This window comes from Bos taurus, chromosome 28, assembly GCF_002263795.3.
Source record: "Bos taurus isolate L1 Dominette 01449 registration number 42190680 breed Hereford chromosome 28, ARS-UCD2.0, whole genome shotgun sequence".
Lineage (NCBI taxonomy): Eukaryota > Metazoa > Chordata > Mammalia > Artiodactyla > Bovidae > Bos > Bos taurus.
The window spans coordinates 6,446,891-6,467,102 of NC_037355.1; the positions used below are offsets into that span (position 1 = coordinate 6,446,891).

General features: G+C 43.4%; 1 protein-coding gene across 1 annotated transcript in view; it reads left to right on the forward strand.

The window, feature by feature from the left end:
• Positions 1-4,846: 4,846 nt before the first annotated feature.
• The window catches only part of KCNK1 (potassium two pore domain channel subfamily K member 1), a 67,332-nt gene continuing 51,966 nt past the window's right edge, over positions 4,847-20,212 (forward strand). Inside the window, 1 exon segment of the mRNA NM_001075207.1 lies at positions 4,847-5,230. Coding sequence (NP_001068675.1) covers positions 4,876-5,230 — 355 coding nt within the window. The 5' untranslated portion in view covers positions 4,847-4,875.

The window sequence follows — 20,212 nt, forward strand, 5'->3', positions numbered from 1 at the left end:
TAGGCAAGAGTCTCAGCCAGATTAGTGAAATATGGGAAAGGAACAGCCAACACATTGGCAGAAAACATCTAATGACAAGTTTTAAAGTTTGGTATCATCCAGATGCATGCTGTCCAGGGTTTTTTATCATTACGTGAAAAGCTCCCCCAAAACTTCATGGCTGAAAACAACACCCACTTCATTACAGCTCATGATTGAAACCAAATTAAGCTGGGGGACTTTTCTGTTGCTGGGGGCACTGACTCCCTGGGTGGTGTTCAGGCAGATGACCAGATCTGGAGGGCTGAGCCAGGCTGCACTCATGTCCCACGCCTCAGTGAGGATGGTGGAAAAGCTGGTTTAACTTGAACTGTCACCTGGAACACCTCCAGCTTGGCAGTTTACCTTGACTAACCTCAAGGTAACAAGACACTTTAAGTGGCGGCTTCAGGCTGCGAGAGAGGGGTGTTCCAGTGAATGATGTCTGAAGCTTGGGCCTTTTATGTGCCAACCTTGAAATCACCGAGCATCATCTTTGTTGATTGAGTCACAAGCCCACACAATTTCAAGAGTAGGAAACACAGAACTCTACCCTTTGACGAGAAAAGGGTCCAAGAATTTGCAACCATGTGTCAAAGCTGGCATACATGTGTGTGTATATTTGAGTGTGCGATGATCAAACCACACTTGTGTTATGCAGTTGTTAACCCCATGTATGCCACAAAATGTAGTGTTCCAAGGGTCCTAGGGACTTCCCTGGTGGTCCAGCTGCTCAGAAGCTCCCAGTGCAGGGGGCCTAGGTTTGATTCTTGGTCAGGGAACTAGATCCCACATGCCACAACTAAGAGTTTGCATGTTGCAACTAAAGATCCCGCATGTTGAAAGTAGGACTGAGGATCCCATGCACAGCAACTAAGACATGGTATGGCCAAATAAATATTTAACAACAACAAAAAAAGGATTCTGTGGATTGGGTTGTTGTTCACTCAGCTGTGTCCAACTCTTTGTGATCCCACGGATTGCAGCACACCAGGCTTCGCTGTCCATCACCATCTCCCAGAACTTGCTCAAACTCACATCCCTTGAGTTGGTGATGCCATCCAACCATCCCATCCTCTGTTGTCCCCTTCCCCACCCGCCTTGAGTCTTTCCCAGCATCAGGGACTTTTCTAATGAGTCAGCTTTTCACATAAGGTGGCCAAAGTATTGGAGCTTCAGCTTTAGCATCAGGCCTTCCAATGAATATTCAGAATTGATTTCCTTTAAGATTGACTGGTTTGATTTCCTTGCAGTCCAAGGGACTCTCAAAAGTCTTCTCCAACACCACAATTCAAAAGCCTCAATTCTCTGGTGCTCAGCCTTCTTTATGAGGAGGAAGAAATCACATCCCCTCGGGGCATTGGCAGTGTTGTGGATGAGGTATGGCATTTAAGCTGGGCACTGAAGGACAGGTACATGCAGTACGTTACAGATGGAGATTGGGGCAGGGACTGTGTGAAATACATGAGCAGAGACATTGAGGCCAAACAAGACAAAGAAACAAAAACCGAGAAAATAATGACACTGGGAGAAAAGCCATCATGATATACAGAAGGACAACGAGTGTGCTGCAGGAGAAGGTGACCTCAGGAGTAAGGAGGTCCCCTGACATGTCACACTGGCAGTGATCGAGAAGAATGGGGTAGGAAGAGCAAGCATTACAAAGCAAGTTGGAGAGCATGTTACAAGATAGTGTAGACTTGAGGTGATATTTTGCAGAGAAAGGAGCTAGCAGACCAGGAGGGAATCAGGTTCTGAAAGAGCAGGGGACTGACTAGGGAGGTCACAGTTCCTGGAGACTGAGGAGCTCAGAGTGGTGGGTTAAAGACTTCACCTTGAAAATAAGCAGGAGCTGTTTTCCTCAGGGGTAAGAGGACAGAGGAGCCTGGAGGACTACAGTCCATGGGGCCACAGAGTCAGACATGACTTAGTTTTTAAACAACAACAAGAGGAAAGAAAAGAAGTGGATTACTGATTAAGACATTTTGAAGTGCAAAGAAGTAAAGGGGAGAGATTGTTTCAATCCTCTGAGTAAAGTAGGAGGTAAAGCTCACTTATTGAAAGCAAAAAAACCAACAATAATAACAATTAAAAAAAACTGATGAGGATGTTAAAGATTTCCATGAAAATTTCTAAGTAAGTGAACACAAAATGTTTTTCATTTTGTTATTTTTTTAAATTTCTTAAAGTAGGCACATAGGAATTCTACTAAATAATTTTGTTTATTTTTAATGTTTCTTTGAATTATAAAAATAGGTTCACTGTCAGGAATTCCCTGGTGGTCCAGTGGTTAGGACTCTGTGCTTTCATTGTTGAGGGTGCAAGTTCAATCCCTGGTCAAGGAACTAAGATCCCGAAAGTCACATAGCACATAGCTTTAAAAAAAAAAAAGTTTTTCTAGAAAATTTGAAAAATAAAAAAATGTCAAAGAAATAAATGTCACCTATATACTCCACAGTTCCACTCATCTCACACGCTAGTAAAGTAATGCTCAAAATTCTCCAAGCCAGGCTTCAGCAATATGTGAACTGTGAACTTCCTGATGTTCAAGCTGGTTTTAGAAAAGGCAGAGGAACCAGAGATCAAATTTCCAACATCCACTGGATCATGGAAAAAGCAAGACAGTTCCAGAAAAACATCTATTTCTGCTTTATTGACTATGCCAAAGCCTTTGACTGTGTGGATCACAATAAACTGTGGAAAATTCTGAAAGAGATAGGGATACCATACCACCTGATCTGCCTCTTGAGAAATTTGTATGCAGGTCAGGAAGCAACAGTTAGAACTGGACATGGAACAACAGACCGGTTCCAAATAGGAAAAGGAGTACGTCAAGGCTGTATATTGTCACCCTGTTTATTTAACTTATATGCAGAGTACATCATGAGAAACGCTGGACTGGAAGAAACACAATCTGGAATCAAGATTGTCGGGAGAAATATCAATAACCTCAGATATGCAGATGACACCACCCTTATGGCAGAAAGTGAAGAGGAACTCAAAAGCCTCTTGATGAAGGTGAAAGTCGAGAGTGAAAAAGTTGGCTTAAAGCTCAACATTCAGAAAACGAAGATCATGGCATCCAGTCCCATCACTTCATGGGAAATAGATGGGGAAACAGTGGAAACAGTGTCAGACTTTATTTTTCTGGGCTCCAAAATCACTGCAGATGGTGATTGCAGCCATGAAATTAAAAGATGCTTACTCCTTGGAAGGAAAGTTATGACCAACCTAGATAGCATATTCAAAAGCAGAGACATTACTTTCCCAACAAAGGTTCGTCGAGTCAAGGCTATGGTTTTTCCTGTGGTCATGTATGGATGTGAGAGTTGGACTGTGAAGAAGGCTGAGCAGTGAAGAATGGATGCTTTGGAACTGTGGTGTTGGAGAAGACTCTTGAGAGTCCCTTGGACTGCAAGGAGATCCAACCAGTCTATTCTGAAGGAGATCAGCCCTGGGATTTCTTTGGAAGGAATGATGCTAAAGCTGAAACTCCAGTACTTTGGCCACCTCATGGGAAGAGTTGACTCATTGGAAAAGACTCTGATGCTGGGAGGGATTGGGGGCAAGAGGAGAAGGGGACGACAGAGGATGAGATGGCTGGATGGCATCACTGACTTGATGGACGTCAGTCTGAGTGAAGTCCGGGAGTTGGTGATGGACAGGGAGGCCTGGAGTGCTGCGGTTCATGGGGTCGCAGAGTCGGACACAACTGAGCAACTGATCTGATCTGATCTGATAATGTATTTAACCATTCCTCTATTTTGGAATAGTTCAGTTGTTCCTGACTCTTCATTACTTCATATATAATATAGATATACATTGTTTATGTATCTATATATAGCCTTGTCTATAAATCTTTGCCTCCCAGGTTATTTTTTTCTTAGGACACATCATGGAGTCAGAGCACATAATTGAAACCTATCTTCAAAGGGCCTTTGTAAAAACGGTACACGGACTTTGACTCTCACCCACAGTAAGGGCGTTCCCTTGAAAAGAAATGCCACTTGGGAAAGCTCAGTTGCTTCTGGTAGTTGGCATACTGGGACCTTTCTTCACTCTTCATGTTTTAAAGAATTAGGATTCAGAAGTGTGACGTCCAAAACTCTGCCGTACTCTTCAGGTTCAAGGTGCCTGCCAACCTTGAGATTCCAGGATGCCGGTATTTTCACCATCATCAGATCGCTCAATCCTTAGGCCAGTAAAAGAAGAGGCAAAGTATCCACCCCAGCACTTGCTTTGTTGTAACTGTGGCTTTGATTAAGAAGAAATAGGTGGGAAAGTGTGTAGCTGGGAACCAGGGGCCTGGGTCCACAGCGCACAGCCCAGAGGTGTACACGCACCCACACACACACCGACACCCACACTGACCTCCAACGCGGAGCCTATAAATGTACACCACCCACACTCCCTCCCTTCGTTCCTCCCACCCCGCCGCGTGCACTCTGGTGCGCCGGGGTGGGTGAACCCCGGCGGGTAGCTGGAGGAGCCCGGGGGCGGGGCGAGAAAGGGCGGGGCTCCTAGAGGCCCGGGGGGCGGAGCCCAGGGCGGACGCTGCCAGGCAGCGCGCGCAGCCCCCAGCTCAGCCTCCAAGTTTGCCCGGCGGTTTGGGGCGACTCTCTGATTACCTGAGCCCGTCACCACGTCAGCGCCACATCATCTGGGCCCTTTCTGTTTGCAAGGAAACAGGAAAAGAAGGGAGGAAAAGCTCTCCAGAGCGGCAAGCCAATCGCGGGCAGCAGGCGCTGCGGGCGGAGCGCGCGCGCGAGCAGCGGGGCGGGCCCGAGGGGGCGGCGGGCATCCGGCGAGCGGCGGTCCGGTGTGCAGCGCGGGCCTTGCGGCAGGGCGGCGGGGAAGATGCTGCAGTCCCTGGCCGGCAGCTCGTGCGTGCGCCTGGTGGAGCGGCACCGCTCGGCCTGGTGCTTCGGCTTCCTGGTGCTCGGCTACCTGCTGTACCTGGTCTTCGGCGCGGTGGTCTTCTCGTCGGTAGAGCTGCCCTATGAGGACCTGCTGCGCCAGGAGCTGCGCAAGCTGAAGCGGCGCTTCCTGGAGGAGCACGAGTGCCTGTCGGAGCCGCAGCTCGAGCAGTTCCTGGGCCGGGTGCTGGAGGCCAGCAACTACGGCGTGTCCGTGCTCAGCAACGCCTCGGGGAACTGGAACTGGGACTTCACCTCCGCGCTCTTCTTCGCCAGCACCGTGCTCTCCACCACAGGTAGGAGGCCCGCCCCGCGCCCCCGACCCCCGATCGGCCCTTCGATCCGCCTGCCCCTTTCCGCCCTCTGTCCCTGTGCTCCTCCGGCGCTGCTCGCGGGGGACCGGCTCCGCGGCGCCGGAAGCCGGCGAGGTGGCCTTAGAACTTGGGGGTGGCCTCCCGGAGCTCTTGGATCGTGGTCCCTAAACCTTCAGCCTGGGCAGCAGCAGGGGTCCCCTCCCTGGGCTGCCTTCTTTGGTTCGCGACACTCTACCTCGAACTGCCCTCTTGGAGTCGTGCAGTCCTGGCGGCCGCGCGGTGAGGCCGGGGCTGATGGAAACTCTCGGGTGCTCCGAGGGCGCTCACCTTCCTCCCGCCCGCGTCTCGGCGGCGGAAGGCTGCCGAACCTTTAACGCGCTGAAGGGTCACTTTCCTGAGGGAGCCTGTCTTTTCATGATACGGTGGTGTTTCGGCTCTTTCCTACGTGGGGGCCCTTTCAGGGTAAGCCGAGTGACATCATTCTGCTCTTCGCAGGTGACCTTTGAGCGCAAAGGCGTATCCGATTTCTTTTCGGAGCGGGAGGAGGGGTGAGGGAAAGGAGCATCCGATAGCCCGTGAGCAGGCAAAATGGGGGCACCCTGATTCAGCAGTTTTGGGGTTTTCCAACTTTTCGTGTCCGAGGCCACCCTTCAACTTCCAAGCACCACCTGGTTCACATGGCTCACCTGGCGGCACATTGGCGAATGGTGGGTGTCCTGGGGGCGGGCGAAGGCCGTCCCTACGCCTCAGGGCGTCGTAACTGTGCCACGTTGGGTGGAGAAGGCTGAGTTGTCCCAGCCATGGCTAAGTGGGGCACGGACACCTAAGGGGAGTTGTTATCCATTGGAATTTGGACCCCGGAAAGTGGTCTCGAGCATCCAGCGCAGATCAGTTCTTTGAACAGTCTGTCTTGGCTTCCACAAGGTCACCGGCTTCCTAGTTGCCAGCGACGTCCTGGAACCTAAAGCCTTGTGATTTCCCTGCCAGGGACGTGTGGTACCCCACCCCCACCTTTACAGGTGAATCAGCTTTCCGTTTCTCGGACTCTTCCTTCTCCCCACCCCCTCTCTGCCTCTCGCGGTTTATTTCTTTATAATCCCCTTGGGCTAAACCCAGCTGATTGTTCTGGTAGTTATTTGGTAATGAATAGTGGTAAGCCATCCAGGTATCCTGTGAAACAGTGATTCAGAAGTGTGGGGTGAATTACTAAACTGACTTGAATTTGCCCTGCAATAAAAAGAAGTAGAATTCTAGTTTGTATTGAGACACTTTTTAAAAGTAGCCTTAAGACAGACCTGTTATGTTACTTTTTAACTTTTCCAGCAGTCCTCTTGAGCTTTTTTTTTTCCCCTCCCCTCCTCGACCAGTTCTGCTTTCTTTGTCTTTCCTGGCTCTGTTCCCCAGAACTCAGGGTGCCTTTCCTTGGAGTATGTGCTAAATTGGGAATCGTTTTTTTCTGTGCAAAAGCAAGTGGTTTCACAGAGCTGCAGAAGATCTACAACTGGGTCACAATGTTGGGTAAATATTATGGAGAATGATGATAACTTTTAGAACTTTCTAAGTAACAGAGTAAGGACAGTGTTATGAGGAAAAGGACAGGTTTGCTGCTCCTGGGCAGCACACTTCATCACTGACACAGCCCATGTATAATCTCAACATCACGGGCACGTAGTTAAATGTCAAATATGTTAGTTTACATCTTGAACAGACTATTATTTCCCAGATTCCCTTCTGTCCCTTTTTTCAATTACTAAAACCCACAGTTCTTGTTAAAAAAAAAGATGGAGAAAGATGTCTTATTATTGGTATTCAAATTGCATTGTAGTTCCTAAGAAAGTATGTATTCAGACAAAACAAGAGTTCATTTAGGAAATCAGTGCAAGGAGCACTTAAGGATAAACTAGATGAAAAAGGATTGCCTCTTGGTTTGTAAAATTAGCAAAGCAATGAATTCTTGTTATTGATAAAATAGAAATTCTTGATTCAAATAGAATTCTATTAAAATGTAGAATTGTATTCTGAATCAGATACTCTTCTCTTGGCTTGTATTGACCCATCCCCTGGTTTTGTATTGACTCATCCTCTGCCATGTTTGATGTTCCATGTGTTTACTGGTTTTGTAGCAGAGGATCAGGTGATTTTTAGTCAATACATTATACTTCCTTACCAGCAAAGTGTTTTCCAGAAAAGTACCAGGCAACTCAAATCAATTGGAATTGTGGTTTATGCTTTTCTTCAGGTAGTTTTTTTTTTTTTTAATTTTTAAAATTTATTTTTTATTTTTGCTGTGCTAGGTCTTTTTTAAGGCACTTGGGCTTGGTTGCCTCATGCCATGTGGGATCTTAGTTCCCTAACCAGGGATTGAACCTGCATCTGCTGCATTGGAAGGCAGATTCTTAATGACTTGGCCATCCCCTAGACATGCTGTAATTTTTTTTTTTTTAACTCTTCCACCATAGTGGATGGCATCTCACAGAGATTATCATTGCCCAGTCAATCAGTGTGGTCAACTCTTGGCCTGGCCAGAATGATAACAATTCCTGTTACAAAAATGTGGTTCTTGGTAGTCATCGTCATAATATGGAACATGAACATTTTATGGCAGAACCTTCTCATCCCAGAAAGCACAAGCTTCCATTTATGGAAAGAAGTGGGTAAAGTCTTCATGGTCTGTTTGGAAGAAGCCTTGAGTTGATAATTCAGTCATGTTCTTTTCATTCTCTTCTCTGCCAAAGACTCTGAATAATTTCCAGAAAATCATTTAACATCTCTTTATTTTTTGATTTAGAAAAAAAAAAAGATATAGCAACGTCCACATAGAAATCATGAGGATGGAAAAAGTACAGTTTCACTTTTTCAAAGGGAAGGAGATGTGGACTTAAGAAATATTCACAATCTAAAAGTTGAGAGTTATGTTTCACTTGGTGGGAATTTTTAGGACTTCAAGCCCAGGAGACAGCATCTCAAGCAACCGTGAGATAACTGCTCTGAGGAGGCAAGAGGGGGAGCCAGGTTATGCAGAAGTTTTGCAACCAAGGGCCTTGAACATCAAAAGATTAATGCTATGAGTTAAAGGAAAACTAGATATCTCAGGTTAAAGAATTTAGTGCTTGTCTAGGTATGGGAAGATGCAAGAGTCTGGGCTCATGGAAATCATGACTTTGATATGTGCCTCATCTATCTCGGGCCAGTACCCTGTACTCCCATCCTGAGTTTCCTCACTAGCTCACGCTCCATGCTGGCTGCAGTGGCTGATGATGTCCTTCTTTACTGTTATAGCAGGGAAAATTCCATTTCTCAGAGGTTATTTTAGACTCAGCTATTTCCCACTTAGAACTTCCCAGGTGGTACAGTGTTAAAAAATCCGCCTGCCAGTGCAGGAGATGCAACAGACAGAGGTTCCATCCTTGGGTCAAGAAGATCCCCAGAAATAGGAAATGGCAACCCACTCCAGTATTCTTGTCTGGGAAATTCCATGGACAGAGGAGCCTGGCGGACTATAGTCCATGGGATCGCAAAGAGTTGAACACGACTGAGTGTGTGCATGCATGTGTTGAGGTGCACGCACCTTTGAGGTGATGCTTGGAGAGTGAGAAGTCACTTTTATTAAAGTTGTCTTTAGTAGCCAGATAAAATGATGATTGATCTCATTCGTTCTTAAGAAGAGTTTGTCATGTCAGTTACTATGATTTGCTTCTTTTTCTTCCAATTTTATTTGTTTATTTATTTGGATGTATCAGGTCTTAGCAGCACATGGGATCTTCTTTTCATCGTGCAGGATCTTTCCCTGCCACCCATGGACTCTCCAGTTGTGGTGTGTGGGTTCAGTAGTGCAGTATTTGGGTTTAGTTGCTCCTCATGTGGAATCTTAGTTCTTTGACCAGGGATCGAACCCCAGTCTCCTGCATGCAAGGCAACTTCTTACCCACTGGACCACCAGGAAAGTCCCACATTTGTTTCTTTATTCATTCCCCTAAACAGGGGTCTATCATGATGGTGGATGATGGAGATGCAGTTTACGACCTTTGCTGCTTTGTGAGCATGGGGCTCACACAATTGCTGAGTCCTCCTTTCTGCCATTGGTAGCATGCTGCCTTATCAGTGTTTACGAAGAGATGTTTTGAAACTTGTATTTAAAGAACTCAGAAAAGGAACTTAATTTACCTTGTTTTACAGTGGCCTTTGTTTTAGCCAGGGTGGTAGCATTGGTATTTTTCAAAAAGAGAAAGACGGAAAAGGTAATAGGAGATACCTGACGGATCCTTAGTCTTCAAATTATTTTCAGAAGGAGAAATGTATTATCACTAACAGCAAATACTTAATTGAGCTTTTAGAATAGAATCAGTTCAGTTCAGTTCAGTCACTCAGTTGTGTCCGACTCTTTGTGACCCCATGAATCGCAGCACGCCAGGCCTCCCTGTCCATCACCAACTCCTGGAGTTCACTCAAACTCATGTCCATCAAGTCGGTGATGCCATCCAGCCATCTCATCCTCTGTCGTCCCCTTCTCCTCCTGCCCCCAATCCCTCCCAGCATCAGAGTCTTTTCCAATGAGTCAACTCTTTGCATGAGGTGGCCAAAGTACTGGAGTTTCAGCTTTAGCATCATTCCTTCCAAATACTCCCAGGGCTGATCTCCTTCAGAACGGACTGGTTGGATCTCCTTGCAGTCCAAGGGACTCTCAAGAGTCTTCTCCAACGCCACAGTTCAAAAGCATCAGTTCTTCGGCGCTCAGCCTTCTTCACAGTCCAACTCTCACCTCCATAGGGATGGGTAAACTGTGACTTCTGGGCCAAGTCTGACCCATCACCTGTTTTTGTGTCTCCTAAGAATGGTTTTTACATTTTCAAACAGCTTTCTAAAAAGTCAAAAGGAAAAAAGTACTTCCTGATCTGCTAAAGTTCTATGAAAATCACATCTCAGTGTCCATAAACAAATTTTACAGATGCACAGGCACACACCCATTTTCTTCTGTATTACAGTTGTTTTCCACCTGCAGTGGCAGAGTTGAGTAGTTGTGACAGAAACCAGAGGGCTTCGGGACATGAAATATTTACTGTCCAACCTTTTGTAGAAAGTTTGCTGCTGCTGCTGCTGCTTAGTTGCTTCAGTCGTGTCCGACTCTGTGCGACCCCATAGACGGCAGCCCACCAGGCTCCCCTGTCCCTGGGATTCTCCAGGCAAGAACACTGGAGTGGGTTGCCATTTCCTTCTCCAGTGCATGAAAGTGAAAAGTGAAAGTGAAGTCACTCAGTCGTGTCTGACTCTTAGTGACCCCATGGACTGTAGCCTACCAGGCTCCTCCGTCCATGGGATTTTCCAGGCAAGAGTACTGGAGTGGGGTGCCATTGCCGAAAGTTTGCTAATACCTGCTTAAAATAATGCTTGGAAGAAACGGTTCAGTCAGAGGAGTTCTAAGTGCCTGACTTCTTTTTAGAAAACTTTCTAGAAGACAGTTTAGCTCTTCAGGTTTCTTTGTGGTTTTTTAAGTGGTTTGCTATATTTAAATTACGTACTGCCACCCACAGCTGCTTCTAGAACAAATGATTATTATAGGATGTCACTAGGTTTGGTCAAATTTGTGACACTTTTTTTAATGGTAACAAAGTTACACTTCCCATTGGGATTACCTTATTTAAAATGTGTGGTGAATCTATATATTTTGTCCAGAGAAGAAATGACAAGGACAGGAATTCCACCAGAAACAAGAAGTAAACTGGCAGTCAGAAGAGAGATCTGACATCCCACACACAGAAGTTTCTGTTCTTTCTTTGCAGGAAAGGCTTTGGCCTTGCTTCTGAGCCTTTACACTAATTCTAACAAGTTAAATGATCTGGTTTTCAAGCCTGTAACAGCTAAAGACAGGAAAGGCACAGCTCTAGGCAAACCTAAGTGAAAGGTCATGAAAAGGTATATACCTTAAAAACCAGGAAAATAAAAGGATCCTGTGTGCCAGGGAGTGTTTCCACGGATTACCTTCTGTGTATTGCCAGGAAGTGATGAGGTGTAGTCATTATACTCACTTTACAGAGGCTGAGGCAGAAGTTTTGCTTGAGTGACGTCTCTAACTAGGTCACAGAGCTAGAAGTGATTGGCCTTGATTTGAATCCAGTGTCCGACTCTTTGGACCCCATGGACTGTAGCCCACCAAGCTCCTCTGTCCATGGAATTCTCTAGGCAAGAATACGCTCACATTGCAGGCAGATTCTTTATCGTCTGAGCCACCAGGGAGGCCCTCTGAATCCAGACGTGTCTGAATTAAGAACTTGAGTTGCACCTGGTATCTGGGCATAGCAGGTTGTTTCCAGATGCATCCGGTTTCCCCAGATTTGGAAGTCGAAGTCATCATCCCCATAGTTCAACGTGTATGTTTAGAGGTAGGGCCTTTAAAGAGGTAATGAAGTTAAAATGAGGAGCCAGTGAGAAGGTGGCTATCTATAAGCCAAGGGAAGTGGCCTCAGAAGAAACCAACTTTGTAGACCCTTTGATCTTGGACTTCCAGCCCCCAGAACTGGGAGCAAATACATTTCTTGGTTTTAATCACCCAGTCTGTGGGACTTTGTTGTGGCGGCCCGAGCAAACTAACATAGAATTACTCAGGTAATTATTTTTTAGTTGCATAAACAGAAATAACACCCCTCCCACAAGGAAATCAACCTTGGATATTCACTGGGAGGACTAAAGCTGAAGCTCCAATACTTTGGCCACCTGTTGTGCAGAGCTGACTCATTGCAAAAGACCCTGATGCTGGGAAAGGTCAAGGGCAGGAGGAGAAGGGGACGACAGAGGATGAGATGGTTGGTCACCATCACCAACTCAATGGACATGAGTTTGAGCAAACTCTGGGAGATAGTGAAGGACAGGGAAGCCTGAAGTGCTACAGTCTATGGGATTGCAATGTGCTGGACATGACTTAGTGACTGAACAGTACAAATATATGAGTACAAAGATAAATAATTTTTAAACTTATTTTTTTATTGAAGGATAATTGCTCTACAGAATGTTGTTGTTTTCTATCAAGCCTCAACATGAATCAGCCATAGGTATACATATACCCACTCCCTTGAACTTCCCTCCCAATCCTACTCCTCTAGGTTGATACAGAGCCCCTGTTTGAGTTTCTTAGCCATACAACAAATTCCTGTTGGCTATCTATTTTACATATGGTAATGTAAGCTTCCAGGTTACTCCTTCCGTACATCTCACCCTCTCCTCCCCTCTCCCCATATCCATATGTCTATTCTCTATCTCTGTTTCTCCACTGCTGCCCTGTAAGTAAATTCTTCAGTACCATTTTTCTAGATTATGTATATATGCCTTAGAATACGATATTTATCTTTCTCTTTCTGACTCACTTCACTCTGTATAATAGGTTCTATGTTCATCCACCTCACTATAACTGACTCAAATGTGTTTCTTATGTGTACCACAACTTCTTTACCCATTCGTCTGTTGATGGGCATCTAGGTTGCTTCCATGTTATAGCTGATGGAAATAGTGGTGCAATGAACAATGGGATATATGTGTCTTTTTCAATTTTGGTTTCCTCAGGGTATATGCCTAGGAGTGGGATTGCTGGGTCATATGGTGGTTTTATCCCTAATTTTTTAAGGAATCTCCATACCATGGTCTTCCATAGTGGCTGTATCAATTTACTTTCCCACCAACAGTGCAAGAGCTTTCCCTTTTCTCCACACCCTCTCCAGCATTTATTGTTTGTAGACTTTTTGATGATGGCCATGCTGACCAGGGTGAGATGATATCTCATTGTAGTTTTGATTTGTATTTCTCTAATAATGAGCGATGTTGAGCATCTTTTCATGCATTTGTTAGCCATCTGTATGTCTTCTTTGGAGAAATGTCTGTTTAGGTCTTTTTCCCACTTTTTGATTGGGTTGTTTGTTTTTCTGTCATTGAGTTATATAAGCTGCTTGTATATTTTGGAAATTAATCCTTTGTCAGTTGTTTCATTTGCTATTATTTTCTCCCATTTTGAGGGTTGTCCTTCCACCTTGCTTATAGTTTCCTTTGTTATGCAAAAGCTTTTAAGTTAAATCAGGTCCCACTTGTTTACTTTTGTTAATGGCACCCCACTCCAGTACTCTTGCCTGGAAAATCCCATGGATGGAGGAGCCTGGTAGGCTGCAATCCATGGGGTCGCTAGGAGTCGGATACGACTGAGCAACTTCACTTTCACTTTTCACTTTCATGCATTGGAGAAGGAAATGGCAACCCACTCCAGTGTTCTTGCCTGGAGAATCCCAGGGACAGGGGAGCCTGGTAGGCTGCTGTCTATGGGGTCACACAGAGTCGGACACGACTGAAGTGACTTAGCAGTAGCAGCAGTAGGAGGTGGATCTTAGAGGATCTTACTTTGATTTGTGTCAGCAAGTGTATTCCTGCCTGCATATTCCTATTAAGAGTTTGTTTCTGGTCTTACATTTAGGTCTTTAATCCATTTTGAGTTTATCTTTGTGTATGGTATTAGGAAGTGTTCTAATTTCATTCTTTTACATGTAGCTGTTCAATTTTTCCAGCACCATTTATTGAAGAGGCTGTCTTTGCCCAAGAGGCTGCTCTTGCCTCCTTTATCAAATATAAGGTATCCATAGTTAAATGAGTTTATTTCTGGGTTTTCTGTCTGGTTCCATTGGTCTATGTTTCTATTTTTGTGCCAGTACCATACTGTCTTGATGACTGTAGCTTTGTAGTATAATCTGAAGTCAGGAAGGTTGATTCCTCCAGCTCCATTCTTCTTTCTCAAGACTGCTTTGGCTACTCCAGGTCTTCTGTGTTTCCATATGAATTGTGAAATTTTTTCTTCTAGTTCTGTGAAAAATGTCATTGGTAATTTGATAGGGGTCACATTGAATCTGTAGATTGTGTTTGGTAGTATAGTCATTTTCACAATATTGATTCTTTCTACCCAGAAACATGGAATATGTTTATGTCATCTTAGATTTCTTTCATTAGTGTTTTATAATTTTCTGTGTACAGTTCTTTTGTCTCTTTAGGTAAGTTTATTCCTATATATTTCTTTTTGTTGCAATGGTGAATGGGATTGATTCTTTAATTTTCCTAAAATCTTTCTGATATTTCTTTCTTAGTATATAGAAATGCAAGTGATTTCTGTGTATTGATTTTGCATCCTACAACTTTTTAAAATTCACTGATTAGCTCTAGTAATTTTCTGATACTATCTTTAGGGTTTTCTATGTACAGTATCATGTCATCTGCAAATAGTAAGAGCTTTACTTCTTTTCCAATCTGGATTCCTTTTATTTCTTTTTCTTCTCTGATGCTGTAGCTAGGACTTCCAGAACTATGTTGAATAATAGTGGTAATAAAATAATAATAAAAGTGGAAACCCTTGTCTTGTTCCTGATCTTAGGGGGAATGTGTTCAGTTTTTCACCATTGAGAATAATTGCTGTAGGCTTATCATCTATGGCCTTTATTATGTTGAGGTAGATTCCTTCTATGCCCATTTTTTGAAGAGTTAATCATAAATGGGTGCTGAATTTTGTCAAAGGCTTTTTCTGCATCTATTGAGATGATCATATGGTTTTTATCTTTCAATTTGTTAATATGGTGTATCACATTGATTGATTTGCATATGTTGAATAATCCTTGCATCCCAGGAATAAACCCAACTTGATCATGATGTATGAGCTTTTTGAAGTGTTGCTGAATTCTGTTTGCTAAAATTTTGATGAGGATTTTTGCATCTATGTTCAACAGTGATATTGGCCTGTAGTTTTCTTTGCTTGTGCTGTCTTTGTCTGGTTTTGGTATCAGGGTGATGGTGGCCTCGTATAATGAGTTTGGATATGTTTCTTCCTCTGTACTTTTTTGAAAGAGTTTTAGAAGGATGGGCATTAGTTCTTCTCTGAGTGTTTGATAGAATTCTCCTGTGAAGCCATCTAATCCTGGGCTTTTGTTTTTTGGGAGATTTTTTTAATCACAGCTTCAATTTCAGTGCTTATAATTAGGTTTTTCATAATTTCTATTTCTTCCTGGTTCAGTCTTGGAAGATTGAATTTTTCTAAGAATCTGTCCATTTCTTCCAGGTTATCCATTTTATTTCCATATAGTTGTTCATAACAGTCTCTCATAATCCTTTGTATTTCTGCATTGTCTGTTGTAACCTCTCCTTTTTCATTTCTAATTTTGTTGATTTGATTCTTCTTTCTTTTGTTCTTGATGACTCTGGTTAAAGGTTTGCCAATTTTGTTTATCTTCTCAAAGAACCAGCTTTTAGTTTTATTAATCTTTACTATTGTCTCTTTCATTTCTTTTCCATTTATTTCTGCTCGGATCTTTATGATTTCTTTCCTTCTACTAATTTTGGGTTTTTTTGTTCTTCTTCCAGTCGTTTTAGGCATAAAGTTAGGCTGTCTATTCAATGTTTTCTCTTGTTTCTTGAGGTAGGATTGTATTGCTATAAACTTCCCTCCTAGAACTGCTTTTGCTGCCTCCCATAGGTTTTGAGTTATCGTGTTTTCTTTGTCATTTGTTTCTAGAAATTTTTTGATTTCCCTTTTTGATTTCTTCAGTAACCTGTTGGTTATTTAGAAACGTATTGTTTAATCTCCATGAGTTTGTGTTTCTCACAGTTTTTTCTTGTAATTGATATCTAGTCTCAAAGCGTTGTGGTGAGAAGATGCTTGGTATGATTTCAACTTTGTTAAATTTACTGAAGTTTGATTTGTGACCCAAGATGTGGTCTATCCCGGAGAATGTTCTGTGTGCACTTGAGAAGAAGGTGTATTTTTCTGCATTTGGATGGAATGTCTTGAAGATATCAGTGAGAGCCATCTCATCTAATGTATCATTTAAGACTTGTGTTTCCTTATTCATTTTCTGTTTTGATGATCTGTCCGTTAGAGTGAGTGGGGTGTTAATGTTGCCTACTATTTTTGTGTTACTGTCAATTTCTCCCTTTATATCTCTTCGTGTCTGTCCTATGTATTGAGGTGCTCCTATGTGGGGTGCATAGATATTTACAATTGTTATGTCTTCCTCTTGGATTGATCCCTTGACCATTATGTAGTGTCTTTCCTTATCTCTGGTAATCTTTATTTTAAGGTCTATCTTGTCTGATATGAGGATTGCTACTCCAGCTTTCTTTTGCTTCCCATTTGCAGGGAATGTATTTTTCCATCCTGTCACTTTCAGTCTATACATGTCTTTAGGTCTGAAGTGGGTTTCTTGTAGACAGCATATATATGAGTCTTTTTTTTTTTTGTATCCATTCAACCAGTCTGTGTCTTTTGGTTGGAGCATTTAATCCATTTACATTTAAAGTAATTGTTGATATATATGTTCCTATTGGCATTTTCTCAATTGTTTGGGGTTGATTTTGTAGATCTTTTTCCTTCTTTTGTATTTCTTGGCTATATAAGTCCCTTTAACATTTGTTGTAAAGCTGGTTTGGTGGTACTGAATTCTCTTAACGTTTGTTTGTCTGGCAAGCTTTTGATTTCTCCATCAATTTCGAATGAGATCCTTGACGGGTACAGTAATCTTAGTTGTAGATTATTCCCTTTCAGGACTTTAAATATATCCTGTCATTCCCTTCTGGCCTGCAGCATTTCTGCTGAAAGATCAGCTGTTATACGTATGGAGTTTCCCTTATATGTTACTTGTTGCTTTTCCCTCTGCTTTTAGTATTCTTTCTTTGTGTTTAGCTTTTGTTAGTTTGGTTAGTATGTGCCTTGGCGTGTTCTCCTTGGACTTATTCTGTATGGGAGCCTTTGCACCTCTTGGACATGATTGGCTATTTTTTTCCATGTTGGGGAAATTTTCAACTATAATTTCTTCAAAAATTTTCTCATACCCTTTTTTTTTCCTCCTCTTCTTCTGGGACCCCTGTAATTGTCCCAGAGGTCTCTGTGACTATCCTCAGTTGTTTTCATTCTTTTTACTTTATTCTGCTCTTCAGAAGTTATTTCTACCATTTTATTTCCAGCTCACTGATTCCTTTTTCTGCTTCAGATATTCTGCTATTAATTCCTTCCAGAGTATTTTTAATTTCAGTAATTGTGTTGTTTGTCTTTGTATGTTTATTCTTTAATTCTTCTAGGTCTTTGTTAATTGATTCTTGTATATTTTCCATTTTGTTTTCAACGTTTTTGATCATCTTTACTACCATGATTCTGAATTTTTTTTCAGGTAGTTTGCCTATTTCCTCTTCGTTTATTTGGACTTCTGTGTTTCTAGTTTGTTCCTTCATTTGTGTAATATTTCTCTGCCTTTTCATTTTATATATATATATTTTTTTTTTTTTTTTTTTTTTAACTTATTGTGTTTGAGGTCTCCTTTTCCCAGGCTTCTAGGTTGAATTCTTACTTTCTTTTGGTATCTGCTGTCCTAAGATTGGTCCAGTGGTTTCGGTAAGCTTCCTATAGGGTGAGATTTGTGCTGAGTTTTTTTGTCTGTTTGTTTTCCCTCTGATGGGCAAGGCTGAGTGAGGGGTAATCCTGTCTGCTGATGACTGGGTTTGTATTTTTGTTTTGTTTGTTGTTTAGGCGAGGCGTCCTGCACAGGGTGATCCTGGTGGTTGGGTGGTGCCGGGTCTTGTATTCACGTGGTTTCCTTAGTGTGAGTTCTCACTATTTGATACTCCCTAGGGTTAGTTCTCTGGTAGTCTAGGGTCTTGGAGTCAGTGCTCCCACTCCAAGGGCTCAGGGCTTGATCTCTGGTCAGGATCAAAGATTCCACAAGTGGTTTGCTATGGCATTAAATGGGATTAAAACAAATACCCCAAAATGAGAAACTAAAGATGAACCTCAGACAAATGGCAGTTACAAAATCAGGCAAATAGTAATTAAAATAATGGAATATACGCATATACATATACACCCATAAGCAAAGTCAAAACAGTCCAACAAAAATAAAGTACAGTAGATTGATGCATTGAACAGAGAAATCAAAAATTATATCTATCAGTTAAGAATAAAACTAACTAAAGCACAAAATGGAAAACAAAACTAAAGCAAGGTGCCAAGTGGGGAATGAAAATAAAACTAACAAATATGTTAAGAGGAAAGGAAAGAAAGAAAAGAAAGAAAGAACAGATGTGCAAAGTTAAACAGAGGTAGATAAAGAAGATTTATATACATTAAAGGTTAACTGCACCAGAAAAGAATAGTAAGAAAAGCAAACAAAGGAATAAATATAGAAAAAATAATAAGAAGTTTAAAACTTTAAAAAGGAGAAAGAAAGAAAGAAAGAAAAAAAGGAAAACTCCACAGAGCTGCAAAAGCCCAACATATAGGCAAAGTTTTATAACTACAATAAAAAAAAAAATGTGACTGCGGGGGAAAAAAAAAAAGCTCAAAAGGTTAATTAGATTTCATAGTGCCAAGAAATTCGACAACTACAACAGAGGGGGAAAGAAAAAGAAAAAAAAAATCCAAAAGAATCTATAGAACACGTACAAACATAGGAATAATAAATGTTTTTCTTGAGTCACTGCTGTCAGAGTCCTTCCCTCGCTGGGAGTCACAGTCCGCCTCACCTCCCCAGGATGCTCGCCAACACTGTGCTGATCTCTGGACCTGCTGTGGGAGCAGCTCAGATTCTAGTCTGGTCCTACTTCTGTGTGTGCTTGCCTCCAGTGTCCACAGCTATCAGAACTAGTGCATTTTCTTTTGTGGGAGCTCTCAATGTCCTTTTATGTATTCCATAGACACAGAGTCTGCCTAGTTGATCGTGTGGATTTAATCTGCAGCTTGTGCAGCTGATGGGAAGGTTTTGGGTCTTCTTCCTTAGCCACACTGCCCCTGAGTTTCAATTGTGGTTTTATTTCCACCTCTACATGTGGGTCATCTACTGGGGTTTGCTTCTGAGGCTGCCCTGGAGGGCTTGGGTCTGCCCCTGTGAGGGCCAGGTGTGGAGGTGGTGCAGCTGCTTGGGTTGCAGGGGTTCTGGCAGCACCAAGTACTCAGGGCTGTTGGCAGCTACAGCAGCAGAAAATAATAGTGTTCTAGAAGGGTATAGGAACCAGTACTGGCCAATGCGCTCCAGTATTCTTGCCTGGAGAACCCCCCTGACAGAGAAGCCTGGCAGGCCACAGTCTACAGGATTGGAACAAGTTGGACACGACCGAAGCAATCCTGTGAGCACAGACTCAAGGGTTTTTTTTGTTGTTGTTGCCTGTGGCAGCTCTGCATGAAGGTGATACAGCTGCTTGGCTTGCAGGGACCCTGGTGGTGCAAAGTGTGCAGGGACATGGACTGCCTCCGCTGCAGGAGTTATGGCCCTTTTTTTGAGCCTCTTGTAGCTGGTGATCAGAAGGCCTCTTTGGCCAGTCTTTCTCTGTAGCTCCCCTCATTCAGACACTTAGAGGGCTCCCTTGCCTGGGGTCCTTCTCTATTGTTCGGCGCATCAGGCCCATAGAGGGGCCCCATGGCTGGGGTCCTACTTTGTAGTTTGGCGCATCAGGCACTTAAAGGGGCAGCCTGGGTGGGGTCCTACTCTGCAGTTCAGTGCTGGCGTGTGGGCTCTGAGAGGCTCTGGTGGTGGCTCATGACTCAGCAGTATTGCCTTGCTTCCATGGCTGCCTGGTTTTCCTCCACAGGCATTTCCCACCACAGTCTCCTCCCTCACATCCCCTTGATCTGTCTCTCTGTGGTCAACAGCAGCGCTAGCCCTGGGATTGCTCCACAATCCATAAACTCCAGCTCCCAGCCCTTGTGCCTTCCAGGGGATCTGCATCCCTATCCAGGGTACGTATGGCTGCGTCAAGGACTGTCTGATTCTCATTCCATTTAGGCTGCCACAGATCAGCTGTTTCACTCTCGGCCTTAAATGGTTCTCCTCTGACTCACACAGTTGCCCCGATGTGGGGATCAGACCCCTGCTTCAGTTCCCCCACCCGCCGAGGGCAGGTCCAGTCCTACTAACACTCCTGTTTCTCCCCCTAGATCCTTCATCCTACTGAGTTTTACATGGTTCTATA